The sequence below is a fragment of the Lemur catta genome, chromosome 2 (assembly GCF_020740605.2).
Source record: "Lemur catta isolate mLemCat1 chromosome 2, mLemCat1.pri, whole genome shotgun sequence".
Classification (NCBI taxonomy): Eukaryota; Metazoa; Chordata; class Mammalia; order Primates; family Lemuridae; genus Lemur; species Lemur catta.
The window spans coordinates 10,875,350-10,895,911 of NC_059129.1; the positions used below are offsets into that span (position 1 = coordinate 10,875,350).

The window sequence follows — 20,562 nt, forward strand, 5'->3', positions numbered from 1 at the left end:
CCCAGGCTGGTCATGTGCTAACGATGACACCATGGACAAGTCTCTTAATTTTTTCTTTTTTTTTTTTAAATAGACAGGGTCTTGCTGTGTTGCCCAGGCTTCTGTGCAGGGGCATATCACAGCGCACTGCAGCCTCGAACGTGTGGGATCAAGCAATCCTCCCGGGACTAGAGGCACACACCACCATGCCCAGCTAATTTTTTTTTCATTGTTTTGTAGAGATGAGGGGGTCTCACTATGTTGCTCAGGCTGGTCTCGAACTCCTGGACTCAAGTGATCCTCCCACCTCAGCCTCCCCAAATGCTGGGATTATAGGTGTGAGACACCACACCCAGCTTAGTCTCCTAACTCTTTAACACTTCAGTTTCTTCATTTCTGAAATGCAGCTATCACCATCTATTTTTTAGGGTGGTTGTGAGGATTAAGAAATATGAAAGTTTAGAATCTTACCAGGAACATAGTAGGTGCTCAGTAAAGGTATCACTGCCCCCACGGGTGCTCTATCTTGGGGGAGGCCTTGGGCTCCTGGGGGCAGCGGCAGAGGGTGGGGAGGGCCGGGGACAGCTGGCGGTTACCCTGCCGTACTGCACGCTGTCCTCTGCCGGTGGTTGTCCTGCCATGTCAGGGTCGTCTAGAGGAACCCCTGCCCGGGCTTCCGCAGGGGTGCTGTCCTTCTCCGCGACTGACCTGGTGGACCTGTCACTTAGAGGAAATGAGGACAAATCAGCGTTTCTCCCCAGCGGGGCCCGTGTATGCCCAGCCGCAGGGCCACTGCCCAGGGGTACACTCTCTACCCATTCGTTCATTCATTCATTCCACTAACAGATGGAGCGCCAGTCTCTCGCCGCCCTTCCCCTTGTGTGCCGCAGGACAATTGCCATCGTTGCCCCAGAGCTGAGAAAGCCTGTGCTCCGGATGCCATTTCAGCCACTGCACTTACTTGGCCAACTTTGGAACTCCGTTCTCAGAATTTGCACTTTGGTCTAAGCTTCGCTGCATCGTTGTGCCCCTACTGTTTACCCTCAGATGTGTCAGCCTAGCCTGGCAGAATGGCTGTTATGCACAATCCAAATGCTAAAGACTTTACCAATGTTCCTTGCCTCTGCGGATGAGTGAGCTAACTAACTTCTGTGCCTCAGTTTCCTCTGCTGTAAAAATGGGGATAATATCTATTAGATATTAATGGATACCACATACCTACGTACACACATCTACCTACCTACCCATGTCATCTCACTTCCGCATCTTGGGGGCTGTGAAGACAGCAGGGTTGCCCGGCATGCTACTCAGCAGCGCCCTCCGGTGGCTGGCTGGGGTGGGGAGGGAGGGGCTGTGCCCAGCCCCAGTGATCCCCAAAGACTAAGGCCCCTCAAAGCGCCCCCTACACCCCACCCCGACAGAGGGCACTTAAGCTCAGACCACCTGGCGCCCAGGGGCCCGCTGTCCTGTCTCCCAAGGCCTCTCTCTGTAAGGAGGGTGGACTCCAGCTGGCCAGTCCCCCTGCGACAGCCAGCCCCGTGGAGAGCCCGTAACCTGCCTGACAAAGCACAGACAGGACCTGTGTGGCCAGTGACAACTACGGGGAGGGCCTGTCTTTGGAACCAGCCCTACCCTTCTCCAGCAAGGAGATAAACCAGCCTCGGCCCACTTGGTGGCATCACACTGGAGGGAAAATGACTCATTCCTGAATTGATTGGCAGCTGTTTCTGGTGAATTATCTCTCCGCTGAGCACCACGGGGGGCCTAGCAAGTGCTTCCTCTGTCGTGGCTCTGGCCACCCCGACCTGCCTGAGCACAGGTGGCCCAGCCGGGGCTGCTTCAGCCTCTGCCCCTGCACCCCCCGAGCACGGTGGACTCACCTCTCCGGTCTGGGCTGCCGCCTCCTGCCTGCAGAGGAGCCTCCAGGGTCCTCACCACTGGTCCCAGGCTCTGTTTCTGCAAAGTCACGGGAGTCTTGTCACACCCTGGGGGCCGGACACTGGCCCTGACGCTCACTGGCTCCATGGCCTTAACTTCCTCTCTGAGCGTGTGTCCCCTGCTCCTGCCGCCTTTCCAGCGACCTCACTCGACCCTTCCTGGGCTCTTCTGGGAACATTATTCATTCATTTATTCATTCACTCATTGATTCAATCAGCAAATATAACTGCGCATGTGCTATGCATTTCGGGCTGGGAAAAAACAGCAATGAACACTGTACAAAGTCAAGTTGCCCCCATTTCCCCCAACACCCTTGCTCAAGTGGTTCCTTGTGGCTGGAATGCTCTTTTCTGGTTTACTCCCACCCTCCCTCAGGTCCCATCTCACCCAAGAAGGACACCCCCCAACTGTCCCCAAGGCTGAGCCAACAACAGCAGGCAATGCTGCAGTAGTTTAAACCAAAAACCGGTAAGCAAGAGATAACTGCTATTGGAAGCTTCTGAGATTTGCATGTTGTTTGTTACATAGCATCATCACAGCGAAAGCTGACTGGTACAAATGGGCAAGTTCTGTCTTCAAGCTCCAGACTGGTGATATTGTGAATCAATACTTAGGGTTTTTACCAGGGTGGGCCAGTGGCGAGCAAATGTTCTCCGAAGAGGCAGAGCCCAAGACTGAGCAAGACCTGGGTGTGAGTCCTCGTTTGTTTTCTTTTTCATAGAGGAGCAGCTTATAGCCTACTGATTAAAAAATACATTCTCTGGAGTCCCATTGCCTGGGTTCGAATCCCAGCACTGCCACTTCTAAGCCATGTAACCTTGGACCAGTTCCTTAACTTCTGGGTCTCAGTTTCCTCATCTGTGGAGATAATCCCATTGCCAACCGTACAGGGGCACTGTGCTGATTAAATAAGTTGACATATGTGATGTGCCATTAGCTGTTGCTTTCTGCTTGCCGTGGGTGAGCCTGGATGGGCAACGTTACTTCCAGAAACTCGTACACCCAGCAGGCTTTTTGTTCTCTGGATTATTCGAAGCCCTAGCTAGCATGTTGCAGTCTTCTAGGCACCAAAGACCTTCTTGCTCGGTCTCTGCACCAGCTGTGAGCATAGACTCTGGAGTTGAACTTGGGCAAATGATTTAACTCTTTTGCCGCAGTTTTCTCATCTGTAAAATGGCAGCAATAACCACACACACCTCATGGGGGTATCTTGAGAATCAAATGAAATGACGTATGTTTATAGAAGCCCTTAGCACAGACCCTGGTGTCACCGGCTCTTCTTGGGGAGAGGTGGCCTCTTGGGAGAGATGTCTGCTCCCAGGCATGGGCCTGCAGGGAGGGTGTGACCAGAACACTCCACTCATGCCAGGGGGACCCCTGGAGGCTTCTCCCCGTGGCTGGCAGGAGCCAGGCACAGGGAATTGGCAAAGCCCAGCCAGTACCTCCTTCTCTGTCTCCCGGCTGTCTGGCTTCATCCAGAAGGTGCAGCAGGGCCCCCTTCCGGGCCAGAAGCTCCTGGTAGGAGCCCATCTCTGCGACAGCCCCATCTTCCAGCACCACGATCCAATCGGCCTGGGGCAGGACGTGGAGCGTGTGGGTCACGAGAATCCGTGTCTGGGCAGGGAAGGGGTGGAAGTCACACTCGTGCACGTGGCCAGTCTCCTGGAGCTGGGGGCAGGGCAGTGTCCCTGAGTTTAGCATGGGGACGGCTCCCTTCTTGTGCTGTGGTCCTCGTTCTTGAAAACAGAACATCCAAATACAGACAGAGGGGACTTCTTCAGCCTGCAGCTTGAAACAAGACGACCAGGAGTTCGTCTGAACCCGGCCAGTCGTCTGAGGCAGGGCTGGAGTAGCGTCACCACAGACACAGGACAGAAACGACCGCTGCCATAAGCCACTGAGATCTGAGGGCTGCTTGTTACGTGGCATCGTCACAGCAAAAGCTGAACAATGCTAAGAGGAAAATGGGACTCACGTGGGGGTTGGTGGGGACATACACTAACTTGGGTTAGGACTGGACTCGGAGGCCTTTGCCCTGTGCCCTCTGACATGTGTTCCCAAACTTACTGTCCCCTGGAGCAGCCCGCTGGGCCCGATGACCTGGTTGAAGACGTGCTGGCTGACGTGAGCATCCAGGGCTGCCAGGGGGTCGTCCAGCAGGTACACAGCAGCCCTCCTGTACACAGCCCGCGCCAGGCTCAGCCGCTGCTTCTGGCCCCTGGAGAGGGTCATGCCCTGTAGCCACAGAGGGGGACAGGGCCCTGCGTCTTCAGCTGCCGGGTGAGGCTGGAGTGCCCGGGGCGGGTCAGGACGCATCTGCCCATCTGGGTGAGGCTCCGCTCGCTGTCCCTGTCCTCTGGGCCACTCCCAGCTCCAGACACTGGCTCTCAAGCCAACCTCCCCACCCTGTGCCCGGCTCACGTCTCCCCTTTCCGGCCACGCTTCCTGGCGGAGTTGTCTACACTCTCCCCTCCTGCTCACGTCTCCCCCCACTGAAGTCCGGCTTCTGTTCCCATTTCTCCACTGAGTCACTTCCTGTTGCCTAATCCTGTTGTAGCTTTACATTCCCTTTTTTTTTTTTTAATTTTAATTGACATTTAACAGTTGTACATATTTGAGGGGGTGCATGTGGTATTTTGATACCCGTACACAATGTATAATGATCAAATCAGGGTCACTAGAATATCCATCACCGCAAATGTTAACCTTTTCTTTGTGTTGGGAACATTACAATTCTTCACTTCTAGTTATTTTGAAATCTACAATAAATTATTAACTATAATTTCCCTTACCGTACTGTTGAATACTAGAACCTATTCCTTCTATCTAGTTCCTGTTTTCATTCATTCTTAAGTTGATTCATTCGTGCCGCTAACAATCCCTGCGTGGCTACAATCTATCCACCAGGGTTCCAGGCTCTGGGGAAACAGCAAGGAATGGAACAGTCGCTGCTCTCCTGGGTGGGCCTTGCATTCTAAGGCAGGTAGGGTGGGAGACAAGCTGTAAGCAAACACGGAGAACATCCAGCACGTTGGGGAGTGTTAGGTGCTGTGAAGAGTGATCAAGCAGGTGTGGGTGCAGGGTTGCTGTGTTGGGTAAGGGTCAGGGAAGGTGACAGAAGTCAGGGATAAGCCGTGGGGACTCCAGGTGGCGGTGGTGGGGGCTTTCCAGCAGACGGGACAGCAGGTGCAGAGGCCCTGAGGTGGGAGCGTGCTTTGGGGGGTCCAGGGAACACAGCAGAGACCCACGTTGCTGGAACGAAGCAGGAAAGAGGAGCAGGACAGGAGATGGGGCAGAGAGATGACGGGGCCAGAGCATGGGGGACCTTGCCAGGGATTGTCAGGACATGGGCTTTGATGCTGACGGAAACGCACTGGGCTTAGACTACAGGGGTGAGGACAGAGACGAGGCCAGGAGGCTGCCGCGGTGGCTTGGGCGGAGCTGTCAACAGACAGGACCAGAGATTCCAGGTCTGCCCCGAAGGTGGACCCAACAGGATTTGTCAACGGATTAGACGTAGGCATAAGAAGGAAGGGGATCGGGGACAAACCAAGGATTTGGATCCAAGCCTTGGGAAGGAAGGCACTTTCGTCACCTGGGAGGGGCAGGTTGCGGGACGAGGTGGTTCTGGGACATCAGACATTCAGAGCAGGGTGCGACACGGCTGGGCAGATGCAGAGGGAGCAGGCATCCCCTCCCTTCTTGAAACACTCTCCCTTGGCCCCCACGACACCCCGTCACCCCTCCTGGATGCCCCTTCCCAGCCCACGCAGGGGGCTCCTGGAGACCCTCTCTCCTGGGCGCTCTCCCTTCCCCCCAGGAAACCTCACTCACTCCCCGGACTTTGATCCCCACTTTTCCATTGACAATTCCCTAATCCAAAGTTCTGCAAACTCTTTCCATGAAAGGCCAGATATCCCGATTTCAGCTTTTCGGGCTGTACAGTGTCTGTCACCACAGCTCACCTCTGACCTTTGCGTGCAAAAGCAGCCACCAACGGCAGGGAAATGAAGGGGTTGGCTGTGGCCCAATAATACTTTATTTATAAAAACAAGCAAGGGGCTGGATTTGGCCAACCCCTACCCAATCCATAGCTCCAGGTGCGTATATCCTGCTCGTTGGACATCTTTGCCCAAACCCTTTGGTGAGGCTCAGAGAGGGGAAGCAATTTGACCACTGTCACCCAGCAAGGCAGGGCAGGACAGGAGTCCGGGTCTCATCACTCTCAATGGTCTGAGAGCTCCTCATCCCCAATCCCTGCCACGATGCTCTGCCTCCCCCTTGGTCTCTGTTTTCAATGACTTAATATTCATTAATTGATCACCTACTATGCATCTGACCCTTCTTCTCCCCAGCTTCCTTGACTCCCCCTGCGTCACCATCGTACTGCCCACGGGTCCCCCGTGTCACCATCACACTGCCCACGGGTCGGGAGGCAAATGGCCCCCAGCTGCAATGCCTCCCTGTCCCGAGAAGATCCAAGCCGCTCACCTGCTCCCCGACTGAGGTGTGGACTCCCGCGGGGAAGCTGTCCACGTCTGGCCACAGGGCACAGGCCTCCAGCACACGCTCCAGCCACGCCGGCTCCAGGTCCTGCCCGAAGCACACGTTCTCCACCACGGACGTGTTCTGGACCCAGGCCTCCTGGGGCACGTAAGCCACCGGACCCTAAAACAAACTCTCTTTGGCCATAGGAGGACAACGGGGACGGAGGTAGGAGCGATGCTGAGAAGCAGTGGAGCTGGGCTCTTGGTGGGGGACGGGGGGTGGAGAGAGAGACAGAAGTGAGCTTGGCTGGGAGGAGCGGGGAGGCAGCGGGGAAGAGGGACTTTCAGGATTGGGGACATCCTAGCAGACAGGTGGGGGCGGCCTCACCTTGATGCTCACGGACCCTTCCACCTTTGACAGCTCCCCGAGGAGGGCGGAGAGCAGGGAGGATTTCCCTGCCCCCACGGGGCCAACGACAGCCAGCAGGCAGCCCTGGGGCACGGTGAGGTTTATCCTGGCAACCCGGGAGGGGAGACGTGTCCCTGGTTAGGGCCCAGCCGCGTTTGTGCAGGAAGGGTGCTCCCCAGACAGAGCCAGGCGGTCCTGCTGCCCTCTCCTCTGGGAGGTCCCTCGAGGACTTGCGGGGGCTCCTGCCCACGTCTGGATGTGTGAATGCACACATGCACATTTGCACACTCACACAAGCACACACACCCACACATGCAGACAGTGTGTGCACGCAAAGTACGCATACATGCATACGTGTGCACATGCACACCCACATATATGTGCATGTTGCAAACACACCTGCATGCCTGCCCACTCGTGCACACAGGCACAAGCAGTCAACTGTAGCCTGGGGGTTTAACCTGGACGGCTTCCTGCCTCACACTTGCAATAGGTTCCTCCCTGCCTTCCTGGCTTCTGGCCTCGCCCCAGCCCATCCTCCACCCAGTGGCAAGAGGGATCTGTTAAAACCCAAGTCAGACCTTGAACCTCCCAGCTGAACCCTCCAGCATCCCCATGGTACTCAGGGTCAAAGCCAATGTCCAGCCTCCCTCTGGGTGCCTTGGACCTTCCCTGTGCTTCTTGAACACAGTATGCCAGTGGTTCTCAACTGGGGATGATTTTTGTCCCTCGGGGCTCATTTGGCAAGGTCTAGACATATTTTTGGTTGTCACAACTGGTAGGGGGTGTTGCTGGCACCTAGTGGGTGGAGACTAGGGGTCTTTCTAAACATCCTATACTGCATAGGGTGATGCCACAACAAAGAATTTCAGCCCAAAATATCAACAGTACTGAGGTTGGGAAACCTGAGTCTAGGCACACTCCTGCCTCAGGACCTTTGCACATGCTGTTCCCACTGCCTAGAAAGCTCTTGTCCCGATGCCCGCAAGGCTCACACCTTCATTACGATCTCGGCTTGAGTGCCTCCACTCCCCCCACTGGACAAACCATCACACTCTGTGTCCCCTTGCCCTGTTTCCCATTTGCGCCCCACCCCCCATCACAATATCACCCCAAGAGAGCAGGGCCCGTCTGTTTTCTTCACGTTAACCTGGTGCTGAGCACAGGGCCTGGCACACAGCGAGTGCTCGATAAATACCATGAGTAAGTGAATGACATTTGATATGAAGACCGCCCAGGACATTTTCTTTCACTTCTTGCGGAGTTTGGGGGCTGGCTGGGACTTTTGGCCACAAAGCCATAAAGTTGGGGGCTGGAGGTGTCAGTGGCCTCGGGATTGACACAGGAGGCACAAAAGTGGGCACAGCTGATGAGGCTAGCCCAGGAACAGAGGCCTGTCCCCTCCCTGTCCCCCAGTGGGGGAGCTCCGATACCCCGTCCCCCAACCCCCAGGAGCTCTTGCTCCCCCAAGACTCTCTCCGCCAGGGCCAGTCCTGGGGACGTCCCTGGCAGAGCCCCAGCCCAGCTCCCCCTCCAGGCCCGGGCTGGAAACCTGCACCATCTCTCAGGCAGGAAGCCCCACGCACCTCCCCCCTGTGACTGGGAAAGCCGTCACCAGAAGGGTCACTCTGTACCTGTGGAGGCAGGGAGGGCCTTCCCGGGACCAGACGAAGGTGCCATCGCGTACAGCGATGCAATCCTTCCCGGCGGCTGCAGGGCACAGGAGGCTGGTTAGAGGAGACCCCCGCCTGGCTGGCCCCTTCACCTGTGAGACCCACCCAGGTCCTGCCCCCCCCAGGGGTGACCGGAAATCTCTCCCACTGAACAGACTGTCCTGCGGCTCGTTGGCGGTGTATGACCCTGCGGTGGTCCCATTCTCTCCATGTCCCCCTGATATATATATAATCCAGTGGGAAGCAAACCACGGCCCAGGGACCAAATCCTGCCTGCTGCCTATTTTTATAAATACAGTTTTATTGGAACACGGCCACACCCATGCATTTATGTATTTGTGCTACAATGGCAGAGTTAGTCGGGCAGTTGTGACAGAGACTGTATGGCCCACAAGACTAAAATATGTACAAGCCGGTCCTTCACTGAAAAAGTCAGTAGACTTCTGATATAACTTATCATGCACCCCAGGCCTTCAGAAAGTAAAGAGGGTGTTGTTAATTTCACGGACGACAGGAATAAACAGGCATGTGTGGTCTCCTCACGTCCCTGGGTCTCAGATTTCATCGGTGCAATGAAGGAAGAATCAGATTCGTGGTTCATGATCCCGAATGCATATCTGGAATCCCCTGGACAGATTTTCAAAGCTCTCCATGGCTCAGCCCAAATCAATTACGTTGGAATCTCTCAGGGATGGGTCTGAGCAGCCGGTATATTGAAAGAGCTCCCCAGATGGTTCCAAGAAGGAGCTTGACACCCACTGACACTCTGCGTGGTCTCTAGAGAGGCTTGTTGGAAAATGCAGGATGCCCGGCTAAATCTTGATTTCAAATAAATAATGAACTTTTTTTTTAGTGTAAGTAATGCCCCCAATATTGCACAGGACATATAGGAAAAAGTATTCAGTTTATCTGAAATTCAAATTTATCTGAGCATTCTGTATTTTTATTTGAGAATCTAGCTACCTTACTCGGGGGCTGATCCTCTCTTAATGTCCTGAGCTGTGGGGATTTTCTTTGCCCTCTGTTTCCCCATCTGTAAAATGGGTGGATTGTAGAAGCTCCCCCGTCATCCAGTTGTCATGAGGGTGAGACAAGTTCATTACTACATAGAGCACTATCCTAACCAGCTTTATTGAGGTATAACTACAAATAAAAATTATATATATTCAAGGTACACAACATGGTATTTGACAAATGTGTACACTGTGAAATTACTACCACCGTCAAGTGAATTAACACATCCTTCGCCACAATTAGTTACTACTTCGTGTGTCTGGGTGTGGCGAGGACACTAGAGCTACTGCATACAGAGCACTCTGAACTGTACCAGCACGTGACGCGGTGAGCGCCCACTCGACATTCCTGTTGTATATTAATCTGTCGCATACCTTTGGGGGACAAGCCAGGACCTGGGAGAGTGTGAGGCTCTGGCCCCAGCAGGTGACCACATGTGTCAAAGCTGTGGATAAAACAACACCCAGGGGTCTCTGGCTGAGGATCACATAGTCCTCCAGTGGTGACGATGGCTCGGTCGTCAGGGACCCTTGGCTGTTGATTAAGCAACTCCTGAAAGCCATATGCTTCCTGTCCCTTGTGTAGCCCCCCAGACGGTCCTGCCAGAGGTGGGGCACCAGCCTGGATGGGAGGAGTCACTTCCCAGGGCCACGCAGTTGGGAGTGATGATCCGGGATTCGAACCCAGAGCCTGGATCTGAACCCCCGAATCACATCAGCTCCGGTGAACAAAGCTATACACAGCTGAGAATGCGTCAGAGCTCTGAGTAGTCTCCAGAATACCAATTTTGGGTTACTTAAAAGCTTCTTTGCTAACTTCTGGATTTTTCCTTAATAACAATTACAATAACCACTAAAATGCACTGAAAACCGACTTTGTGTGGAGCCCTGTTCTAAGTGCTGCACTTAAAAGAACTCATCTGACCCTCACAGCAACCCTACGAAGTCGATGCCGTGATGACTGTCATGCCCATTTTGCAGACGGGAACACTGAGGCTCAGGGAGATCAATCACTTGCCAAGGCCACCCAGCTAAACAGCACTGGTGCTGGGATTTGGACCTGGGGAGTCCACCGCGCAGGTGTTTTCCAGGTAAGCGGGTTGGCCAGGTTCCTCATTAAGAGAAAGGAAGGAGGGCTTCACCTGGTGACGGGTCCCCTCCCCCTGCAGCAGTTAATGTCACTAGACCCACAGGCCTAGGGTGGAAAACGCACGCAGCGGCGCGGGGAAGCCCAGCTAGCTCGAGCTCGCTAGTCTCTGCGCCCACGAAGGTGGGTGCAACCCTGATGTTACTTGTGCCAGCCCCGCCGTCCTCCCCCCGCCCCCCTCCGGCGCTCAGCACTCACGGCACCCAGACGGGCTGGAGTCCGCGGCGCCAGGGTCAACCTCTTCCAGGCGGAGGAAGGCAGCCAGACGGTCGAACGACACTCGGGCCTGGGGAACCGAAGCCGCAGGTCACCCCGCCAGAAGAGCCAAGGACTCGGGCTTCGGGCGCTGCCTGGAGACTTCCCGCCTACCAGGCCCTGCGCCTTCGCAAGGCGCGAGGACAAAGCTTCCTAGGTCAGGGCCATCGGGGCACATCGAGTTGGTGACACGATGGCAGTGGCGATCTCCCACCTCCCTGCTTCTCACGGCTACGTTGGAACCGCCTGCCATTCTGCAGGTGGGACCCGGGGAGGGGGTGGTGGCTTTTCCAACAGCGCCAGCAAGCAATTTCGCGGAACAATTTCAAGCCTTGTCCCCCCGGGGGCCTCTGCGCGCCCGATAGAGCACAGGGGGCTCGGATGAGTGGCCACCCTCCCGCCGCGGGGGCGCAGCGGGCGAGGACTGGGGACCGTGAGGGGACAAACCGAACCGCTCTGCACGGAAAAGGGAACGCGGACGGACTCGCGCACGCGGAACTGCCGCGGCTGAGCCTGCCTGTTCCCAGGGGGGTCGCGGAGGTCCCCACGCTGTCCCTGGACGAAGGCTGCTCCTTCCCGACGTCTGCCCACTGCACTCCCCGCCCTGCTCGCCCCTTCCAGCGCGCACGCGGCCCTGTCTGCCTGTCTGTCCTCCTCTGGGGACAGTCACCGTACCCAGCCCCACCCCCAAGATGGCCCTGCCCTCCCGCCCGCCGCACCTGGACGACGGAGTGGATGGAGAAAGGCAGGAAGGCCTGGGCCTTGTTGAGGATGTTGAGGACCGTGAGGGTCACGAAGGCTTTCTCTGTGTCCATGGCATTCTCCTCGGCCACCAGAGTGTGCACGGCAAACACAACCAGCGCGACCTGGGGGGACACATGGGGTGGCCATGAGAGAGGACAGAGCGTGGCCACGGAGGTCCGGCAGCCCGTGGGGCCTCTGGGGGCCACGTGGCCCGTCCACAGTGTCTGCATGGGCTCCCCTCCCTTATCCCCACTCAGCCCTGTCCCCTCCCCGGTCACGAGCCACACAGGCTCCTTCCAAATACACCAGCACCTCGGTGGAGGGGGTGAGCGTGCAGCCGCACGGCTCCGGGCATGCAGACTCTTGGTTCCAGGCACTGGGGATAGTGCAGCTCTTGGCCCTGGTGGCATTTTTGTCCTTCTAGACACAGGTGGGACTTGTGACCCCAGGATCCCTTGGAAGATGACCTGGAAGTTGCAGATGGCAGCACTTGACAGCTCCAGGCGTTAGTGGCATTTGTGGTTCTCCGTGTCACTAGGGGATGGCTCAGTTCCGGGTGTCAGTGGCGTTTTGGTTCTAGGTGTTACTCGATGGTGATGTAATGGTCACTCGGTGTGAGGATTACTCAGTGTGACAGGCACTGGTGTGATGGTGACCCAGAAATCCTATCTGGGGAGTGAAGGAGCTCAGGAAATTTCACCCCAAAATATGACTCCTTGGTATAAAAAGTATTTGGAATTAAAGGTCCTTAGAGATCAACAGTCCCTAGGAAGGGGCTTTCTCTCCATCTGCATAACCAGAGGGACCCACCAAAAGCACAATCCACTTCCCTTCCCTCCCTGTCAACTCACTGTATTGCAGGAAGGAACATCAAGGATGCAACCGGCCCTGGCCCAAATATTTTACATACCTGTCTCTCAAGGTTCATTTAATTTGCAAAGAGAATCATTTACAAGTCAATCTGTTGCCCCAGCCACTCGTCCTCCCTAGCAGCCACTCATTGCCCCTAAACAGAATGACCTGAACTGCTCACCTCCCCCTCCCTGCTAAAAGGACGTACAGAAGTATCTGGATCCCACTGGGACATCGGTAATCACTCTGTGATTCTCCCCTGCACACGGTAAATAAACCTCTTCCTCTCATTAATCTGCCTTCATGGCGAGTTGATCTTTCCAGTGAATTTTCAGGGGAAGTGGAAGTATCCCCTGGGCCCTCCTGGCTCTAGGCAATGGTGCTTGTGGTTCTGAGTGTCGGTTGTGTAGGTGACGTCCCCTGTGGTTCCACATCCCCATGGAAATGGCTGTACCATCCCACGGTGGCACTTGATGCCCGGAACCCCGGTGCTGTTGCCACCTGCAACTTCAGAGTCCTCTTCCACGGGACCCTAGGATGCCAGTCCCACCCTGGTCTGTCTACTACACATCTGCACGTAAGGCCAGCTTGTCACCAGCTGCGAACGCCTCATGAGGAGTTTAGATTTCATACTGGAAGTTGGGGTGGGTCATTGCAGATTGCAGGGGCACGGCTGAAGTCAAAGCTGTGCTTTGGGAAGGTTAACCTGGCAGCGATCTTTGGAATAACTTGGAGAGTTACAGGACAAGCACCACGCCCAGAGAAATGGCGGCTGCAGACACCGATGGCCGGTGTCAGGGACACACGGCAGACTTGGGATTCTATGTCTGCAGCTTCCTGCACCCGTAACCTCCTCTCCACGTCGGTAGAGGCAGCAGTTCCAGATGCCTGGAACTCTAAGACAATGACAGGCCGTGTCAGCCAGGGCCACCTTCAGGGGAACCATCTGAGTCGTTGGCTCACGCAGCAGACGGCAGAGAACATGAGAGAAGACGTGCAGGACAGGGACGTTTCGAGGGACGGGGCGGTGGGATCTGGGGCTCCCCTGCCTCACCCCCCAGCTCGCTCCCCAGTCGTGCTCTGCACGGAGCCCAGTGACATCACCAGAAACGTGGACACCTGGAACGACACCAGAGACATGCAGAAGAGGAGGCCAGACGTCTTCAGAGCGCGCAGCTCCCGGCCGCGGATGCGCAGGGCCCTCTCCAGGAAGGCTTCCTCCCAGCCGTGGGACTTGACGGTCCTCGCGTTCCTGAGGACGGAGCCGGTGAGCCGGGCCCGCGAGTCCTTCTGCCTCATCTGCTCTTCCTGGGACACGGGAGGGAGGAAAAGGGACAAAAACGGGGACAGTCTGGACTTCTCCCCTGCAACCCTGACAGCCACCTTTCAGCAAATCCTGATTCTCTCGCCAAGCCGTGTCCCCCTCCTGCCTGCTTCCCTGCACCTCTGCCCCTCAGCCCTGCTCTGGCCGTCACCGTGCCTGGGCCACCACAGGAGCCCCCCGCACCCGTGGGCTCCCTCCCTTCTTCCTGCCTGGCCCGTCCCTTCCTCCCGAGGCCAAACCTGATGGTGGTTCCTCTTCTTGGTGATGAAGAAGTTCAGAGGGAGGAGGCTCAGGAAGACAGCGATGGCGGTGAGGGCGGAGGGGCCCAGGAGCTGGGGACAGAGGGGACAGGACGTCTGAGACCCCCAGGAGCCCAGCTGCAGACCGTAGGGATCTGGTCAGACTGGGGTCCTAGACAGGGGATGTCAGGGACTCTGATAAGAGGGGCCACCTGGCCGTGGGGGCCGGAACTTAGAAGAATGTGGTCTGTAGACGGAGACACCGGCTGAGACGGGTCCTCTGCATCAGGGAGGGAAAGGACCCCTCCCACGACGGGGACGGGGCGACACGCTCAAGACAGGTCAAGTAAATAGAAAGCTGGGACAAGGCGGTGTTCCTGGCCACGATGCTGAAGCCGAGACCTCTGGAATCAGGGCCTGGGTTCAAATCCTGACTCCGACACTTGTGAGTGTGGCCCTGGGCAAGTCACTTACCCTCCCTAAGCTGCAGTTTCCTCGTCTGTAAAATGGGAACAGGGTCGTTCCCGTCACCTATTACGATTAATTATCATCCTAGTCTTCATTTCACCCCTCAAGAGGATTGCCAGACTTAGCAAATAATCGTACAGGAAACCCTGTTAAATCTGAATTTCAGAGTAGGAGGGAATAAGTTTTCAGTGTAGGGATGGCCCATGCAACAACACTTGGGACGTGCTTAGACTAAGAAATTATTCAGTTTATCTGAAATTCATATTTAACTGGACATCCTGTGTTTTGTCTGGTGCCCCCCACCTGCCACCCCGGCATTGCGACTTCGTAGACAAGCCCCACCCCATCTCCAGTCTGCAGGCCTCAGTTTCCCCCTCTCAGCCCCTTAGGAACACTAGTTTCTAATCTCAGGCAGAGCCTGCCAGTGTATTTATGCGGCAATGGCGCCACCCAGTGGCTCAGCGGAGAAGTGCCGAGAGGGCAAACACCAGCCCACTGCAGAGATTGGAAAAATGCTCAAAGAAATGAGAACAGAAGGTTCGAGTCTCTCTGGCAAAAAAAATGGTATAAACCATCGACGGTAGAAACTCCAATGTCCATCCACCCCCCTCCCCAGGATTTCATGATGATGTCAGGCACTGTCTGCCAAGAGGCAGGAGAAAGGAGAAGTCCACGGGGAAAGTGACGTGATGAATTATCTGCAAATATCTTGCTGGTGTAGACACTGTTCTAAGCGCTTCGCATCTGTCAACTCATTTAAGACCTCAGCACTAGACCATGCACATCATCATGAAATCCTGGGGGGGGGTGGACATTGGCGTTTCTACCGTCGATGGTTTATACCATCTTTTTGCCAGAGAGTTGAACCTTCTCTTCCCATTTCTTTGAGCGTTTTTCCAACCCTTGCAGTGGGCTGGTGTTTGCCTTCTCGGCACTTCTCCGCTGAGCCACTGGGTGGCGCCATTGCCGCATAAATACACTGGCAGGCTCTGCCTTAGATTAGAAACTAGTGTTCCTAAGGGGCTGAGAGGGGGAAACTGAGGCCTGCAGACTGGAGATGGGGTGGGGCTTGTCTAGAGAATGGGTCCACGTGACTTCTCCCGCTATCATGGTCATTTTGAAGAGGAGGAAATGCTACCCAGAGAGGGCACGTCCCTCGCGCAAGGTTTTACAACTAGTAAGTAGTAAAAAGCAGGATTTGAACCTAGGCAGTGCCGACAGTCTGTGATTTTAATAAAAAAAAAAAAAAAAAAATCCTACACCACAAAGTAAAATGAAGGAAGTCAGAAAAAGTCCTGTTTTTTGTGTTTTTTGTCTGATGGCTACTTTATACTTTTTGAACACTGAGTAGCAATTTTTCCCCCTGAAATTTTTTCCTCCTGTTTTGTTGTTCTTGTTGTTCTTGGTGGTGGTGGTGGCTCCCCAGTGTCACTGGTGACTTCAAAACATGACTTATCTAGTACTCAGTGCCCTGGTAACACACTGGGGGAAGTATCATCATCATCATCATCATCATCATTTTACAGAGTAGGAAACTGAGGCCCAGACAGGACGAGCTTCTTGCCGTGCTCCAAGACACTTCCCATCACACCAGCCCACAGTGTGCAGATGGAGACGGGACTGTGGAGGGGGAGGGAGGAAGAGGAGGCAGAAGATGCATTTCAAATCCTGTCGTCCTTCGCCCTCCCAGCGCACCTGCCAGAGGTAGACGAAGCAGACCACGATCCACACGACAGGCAGCCACAGCCCGTTGAGGAAGACGATGCTCTCGGTCACCCGCTGCACGTCCACTGACACCAGGTTGACCACGTCGCCCACTGCGCTGGCCTTTCTGGAACCGCTGGACAGAGCCAAGACCTAGGCAGGGCCGGAGGAAGGAGACCCAAAGTGGAAGGATGGACAGAGAGGCAGCCGCCCTTGGAGCCTCGGTTTACTCATCTGTGCAGTGGGTTAGTAAAATCTCCTGAGCCAACCTCTCAGGCTGTTGTGAGAACCCAAGGAATTGACGAAAGTGAAAAATACTCTGGAATTCCTAAAGCGCTGGAACGGTAGGAATTAACAACACACGAAGACACCGGATTACTGATAACGGCGGTCGCCTGCTGAGTGCTAATTACGTCCTGTGCTAAATGAACGGCTTCACTGTGTCCTATGCTCACTGCAACCGTATGAAACAAGCGCTACTGTATCTCATTCAATCTGAAAAGCTATGGATCAAACATGATTTTTCTATCACTGAGGAAAATATCATTCCTAATTAAAGATATGTAAGGTACACATTGATTTCGGAAGTGTTAAAATGTGAAAAAAAAAATAGTGAGACCAGAATCAACAAAATGGACAATTACTCATCCCATTTTACAGTTAAGGAAACTGAGACACAGAGAAGTTGAACAACTTTCCCAAGGCTAGAGGGCTTGTAAGTAAGCGCCTACAGCAGGAATGGAATCCAGGATGACTACGGCATGACAAGGACATTTCATGTGCTGATGGCCTCAGATCTGCCCTAATCCTGGGGTCACAGTGGACCCCTTCCACCCTGTTGAATGCTAAGTTCTGCATGTAATCCTCTCTCTGCTGAGTGTGTGAGGGAGCGAAGGAGCAAATCTTTAAAGGGCACCTACTGTGTGCTTCTCACTGAGCTGGGTCCTGAGAAACAGCCGTGAGCAATGCAGAGAGGGGTTTGCACTTGAGAGACTCAAGTTTGAGGTGGGGAACACAACCCAATACAAATCTGTATAATTCATTCCTTAACGGCAGTTATAAGCGCCATGAAGGAGCAGCCCAGAGGGTAGAGAGGACGGCCTTGACCTCATCAGCAGATCAAAGCCGGCCTCCCTCCGGGGCAGGGGGCAGAGCAATGCCGTGGTCGGGAGGTCTTCCTCTCAGGCTCAAGGAAACATCTGGCCTCTCAAGGCCGGACAGGGCACAGCCAGCCCTGGCGTGCTCGGGCGACACGAGCCTGAAACACAGCACTCTGGCAGGGCGGCATCGGGAGCTGCCGTAAAAGCCATCCAGGAGCTGTCCCCTTCGTCGCCCCTCTCCGAGGTGAGCGCTCGGGTACGACCATGCTACAATACCTCTTGCGGCAGCAGTCTACAGGCCCAGCTTCCACGCCCCCGAGGGGACCAAAAGTCACTGCACTGCGGGTCAGGGGTCATTTTTACCGTAAGCAGTGTTGCCTGGCAACACACCTTTATCCAGTCTCCACAGGCAGAGAGTTAACTCTTTACCCTCATGGGGGATAATTAGATGAGGGGAGTGGGGAGGGTGTCCAGTCAGAAGCCCTGGGGTGGGAGGGGGCCCGGCGTGTTTGAGGAACTGCAAGGAGACCTGTGTAGCTGGAAGAGGGTGAGCACACGAGGAGGAAGGAGTGTGTGATGTGATCAGGTTGGAGAGGTTTCAGGGTCAGATCACACAGGGTCTTACAGGAGTAACTAAGGAGGTGAGAATGCAGGGTGAGCAACTGAGTTAGAACCTAGGGCATACTGGGCCACTGATAATATCACTCCTGGCCCAGGGACGTTCCCCCCATGGCTGGGAAGGCCTGCGCCTCCCCCAGGGGCCCACCTTTCTGTACAGCAGGCCGGTGAGGGCCGTCCGCAGCCGCATCTGCAGCACCTTCAGCCGGTACATGTGCTGCTGCTCGAAGAGAGTCTGCAGGCAGGCCGAGAGGAACATCAGCACCACCAGGAGGTAGCCCTTCCAGGCCGGGGGCTCGGGATCACCAATGAACTCCAGAAAAAGGCTTGCGGGGAGGGAGCGAGAAGGGACAGCCGGTGAGAGGAGGTGCCCTGGCTGTCGCCTTTGCCCAGTCAGGTGCGGAGGATCAGTCGGTGTGGTTGACTTTTTTGCAAAACCAGCCACAGTCATTTCCCCGCATGGCCACACTCCCTTTTATTGTAACTTTCAAGCTCCTCTGATCAAGAGGTGGAGCGTTCGTCCCCACCTGTCGCGGGCTGAGCTGTGTCCCCACAAAATCCACATGTTGAAGCCCTTAACCCTCCATACCTCAGAATGTGACTGAACTCAGAGGTAGGGCTTTACACGGGCCATTAAGTTAAAATGAGGCCGTTAGAGTAGCCCAAATCCAGTCTGCCTGGTGTCCTTGTAAGAGGAGGAAGTGTGGACACACACAGTGACACCAGGGGCCCACACAGGGGAAAGACCCTCTGAGGACAGAGTGAGGAGGACGACATCTGCAAGCCAAGGAGAAAAGCTTCAGAAGAAACCAACTTGCAGACACCTGATCTTAAACTTCCAGCCTCCAGAACGGTGAGACAACACATTTCTGTGGTTTAAGCCACCCAGACTGGGGTGCTTGGTTATGGCACCCATCAGACTCTAGATACACCAGCCCTTGAATCTGGACTGGACAGACAGCCAGCTTTGGCCAACACAACAGGGCAGAGGTAAAAGTGTGCCAGCTCTGAGCCTAGGCCTCCAGAGAATATGCAGATTTTTCTCGTAATCCTCCCAAGCGGCCCTATGAACAAGCCTGAACTCGTCTTCTGGAGGATGAGAAGAGATGACCCCATCCTCCAAAAGAGGAGCAGAGATGAGCCGTCCCAGCCAACCCAGCCAAGGAAAGAAGAACCGCCCTGCTGAGCCCTGCCCAAATTGCTGACCCACATTACCATGAGCTAAATAAATAAATGCCATGGTTTTAAACCACTCACTTTTGTGGCATTTTATAGCAAAAACTACAGTCAGGTAAGGGCTCACTGATTTTTCTTCCCAGGGGTCAGTCACTTTCTCATTAGTCTTTTCCTTTCTTCAGTGTCCTTCTCACCACCACCCCCCGCCCCACCCCCTGTGTCCTGAGCACCAGCTGTATAGGCAGAGGCAGGAGAGCAGAAGCCCCCTGGCCCTAGAAGGATGCTATTAAGGGACCACCTTAACAAGTGCACCCGAGGCCCAGACCTACCTGAGCAGCTTGGGGACAGTGAACCTGAAGACATCACTGATCACAAGGCTGAGCGTCCCCAGGAGGAAGGTAGAACGGAACACCTGCCAGATGGCCCTCAGCAGCGGGCCCTGCTGGCTCCTTTCTGGCTGTAGGAGGGTCTCTGTCTCTGGGGCCTCCACGCTGCCTCCTCCTCTCCTTTTAAACGCTGTTGCCTTGGCGTGCCTTAGGGGACAGGAGAGATGGGCTCTGGGTCCCATTTTATACTCTCAGCTGCCAGCAGCAGGGCATTAAAGAGTTATTTTCCCAGCAAGGGCATGGGTGGTTTCCCACCTGGCTTCCTCATCTCTTCCTCCTCATCATCCAGGGACCCACTTATGAGACAGGCAGCCAGGGTGGGGGCAGGGCAGAAGGGCAGGCCTGAGGCCTTGTGGCAATGCACACGCACGGAGCTCCTACTGTGTGCCAGGCACTCCTTAGTCCTTCTAAGCACCCAGCAGCCCAGGTATTGTCCCCATTTCACAGATGAGGAAGCTGAGGCTCAGGGAAGTGAACTTGTCCAAGGCCATACAGGTGAGAAGAACCAGGATTTGATGCCAACCCTCTGCCTCCTGAGTCCATGCGATTTTTGATCTATCATTTTGCCACCTTGGAGGAAGAGCAGCCCTCCCCTCCCCACCACCCCCGCCCCATACACAGATAGCTAGGCCTTAGGTGGTTTTGAACCACTGAGAACTGGTTTAGAACCAGTTCAGAATCCCAGCGGATGTCCATGGGCTCCAGCACTCTAGTTCTGGGGGAAACCACAGATGAAAGCTCAGGCAGCCTCAAAGCAATAAGGTCCCCACAGCTTGTGGTCCTAACCACGGGGCCCAGCTAAGGTCAGGGAGGGAGAGGAGGTGACGGAGGGTCACAGGTGATGCAGTTGCTGATGGCTGGGCTGCTGTGTGGTCTTGGGCAGGCTGGCCCCTCTCTGAGTCCCGTCTGGCTCTGACAGCCTATGGGGTTATCAGTAACTCCAACCCCCGTTTACACAGCTGTGACCTGGGCCAGGCGCCGGGATCAGCCCTTTACACACATGAGCGCATTGATGCCCAACCTCCTTGCCAGGGGGCTCTGGCTAGGCTG

At 55.1% G+C, this 20,562-nt stretch overlaps 1 protein-coding gene across 2 annotated transcripts in view; it reads right to left on the bottom strand.

The window, feature by feature from the left end:
* The window catches only part of ABCC6 (ATP binding cassette subfamily C member 6), a 45,536-nt gene that overhangs the window by 13,550 nt on the left and 11,424 nt on the right, over nucleotides 1-20,562 (bottom strand). For both annotated transcript variants that reach the window (XM_045542674.1, XM_045542675.1), the window contains exons 8-21: nucleotides 19,456-19,659; nucleotides 18,099-18,276; nucleotides 16,224-16,385; nucleotides 14,061-14,153; nucleotides 13,602-13,805; nucleotides 11,621-11,767; nucleotides 10,845-10,932; nucleotides 8,448-8,523; nucleotides 6,793-6,919; nucleotides 6,409-6,585; nucleotides 3,985-4,152; nucleotides 3,360-3,531; nucleotides 1,860-1,935; nucleotides 576-696 (exon numbers count right to left, since the gene is read on the bottom strand). In XM_045542674.1, the coding sequence (XP_045398630.1) occupies nucleotides 576-696; nucleotides 1,860-1,935; nucleotides 3,360-3,531; nucleotides 3,985-4,152; nucleotides 6,409-6,585; nucleotides 6,793-6,919; nucleotides 8,448-8,523; nucleotides 10,845-10,932; nucleotides 11,621-11,767; nucleotides 13,602-13,805; nucleotides 14,061-14,153; nucleotides 16,224-16,385; nucleotides 18,099-18,276; nucleotides 19,456-19,659 (1,993 nt within the window). The remainder of the gene's footprint in view (nucleotides 1-575; nucleotides 697-1,859; nucleotides 1,936-3,359; nucleotides 3,532-3,984; nucleotides 4,153-6,408; nucleotides 6,586-6,792; nucleotides 6,920-8,447; nucleotides 8,524-10,844; nucleotides 10,933-11,620; nucleotides 11,768-13,601; nucleotides 13,806-14,060; nucleotides 14,154-16,223; nucleotides 16,386-18,098; nucleotides 18,277-19,455; nucleotides 19,660-20,562) is intronic.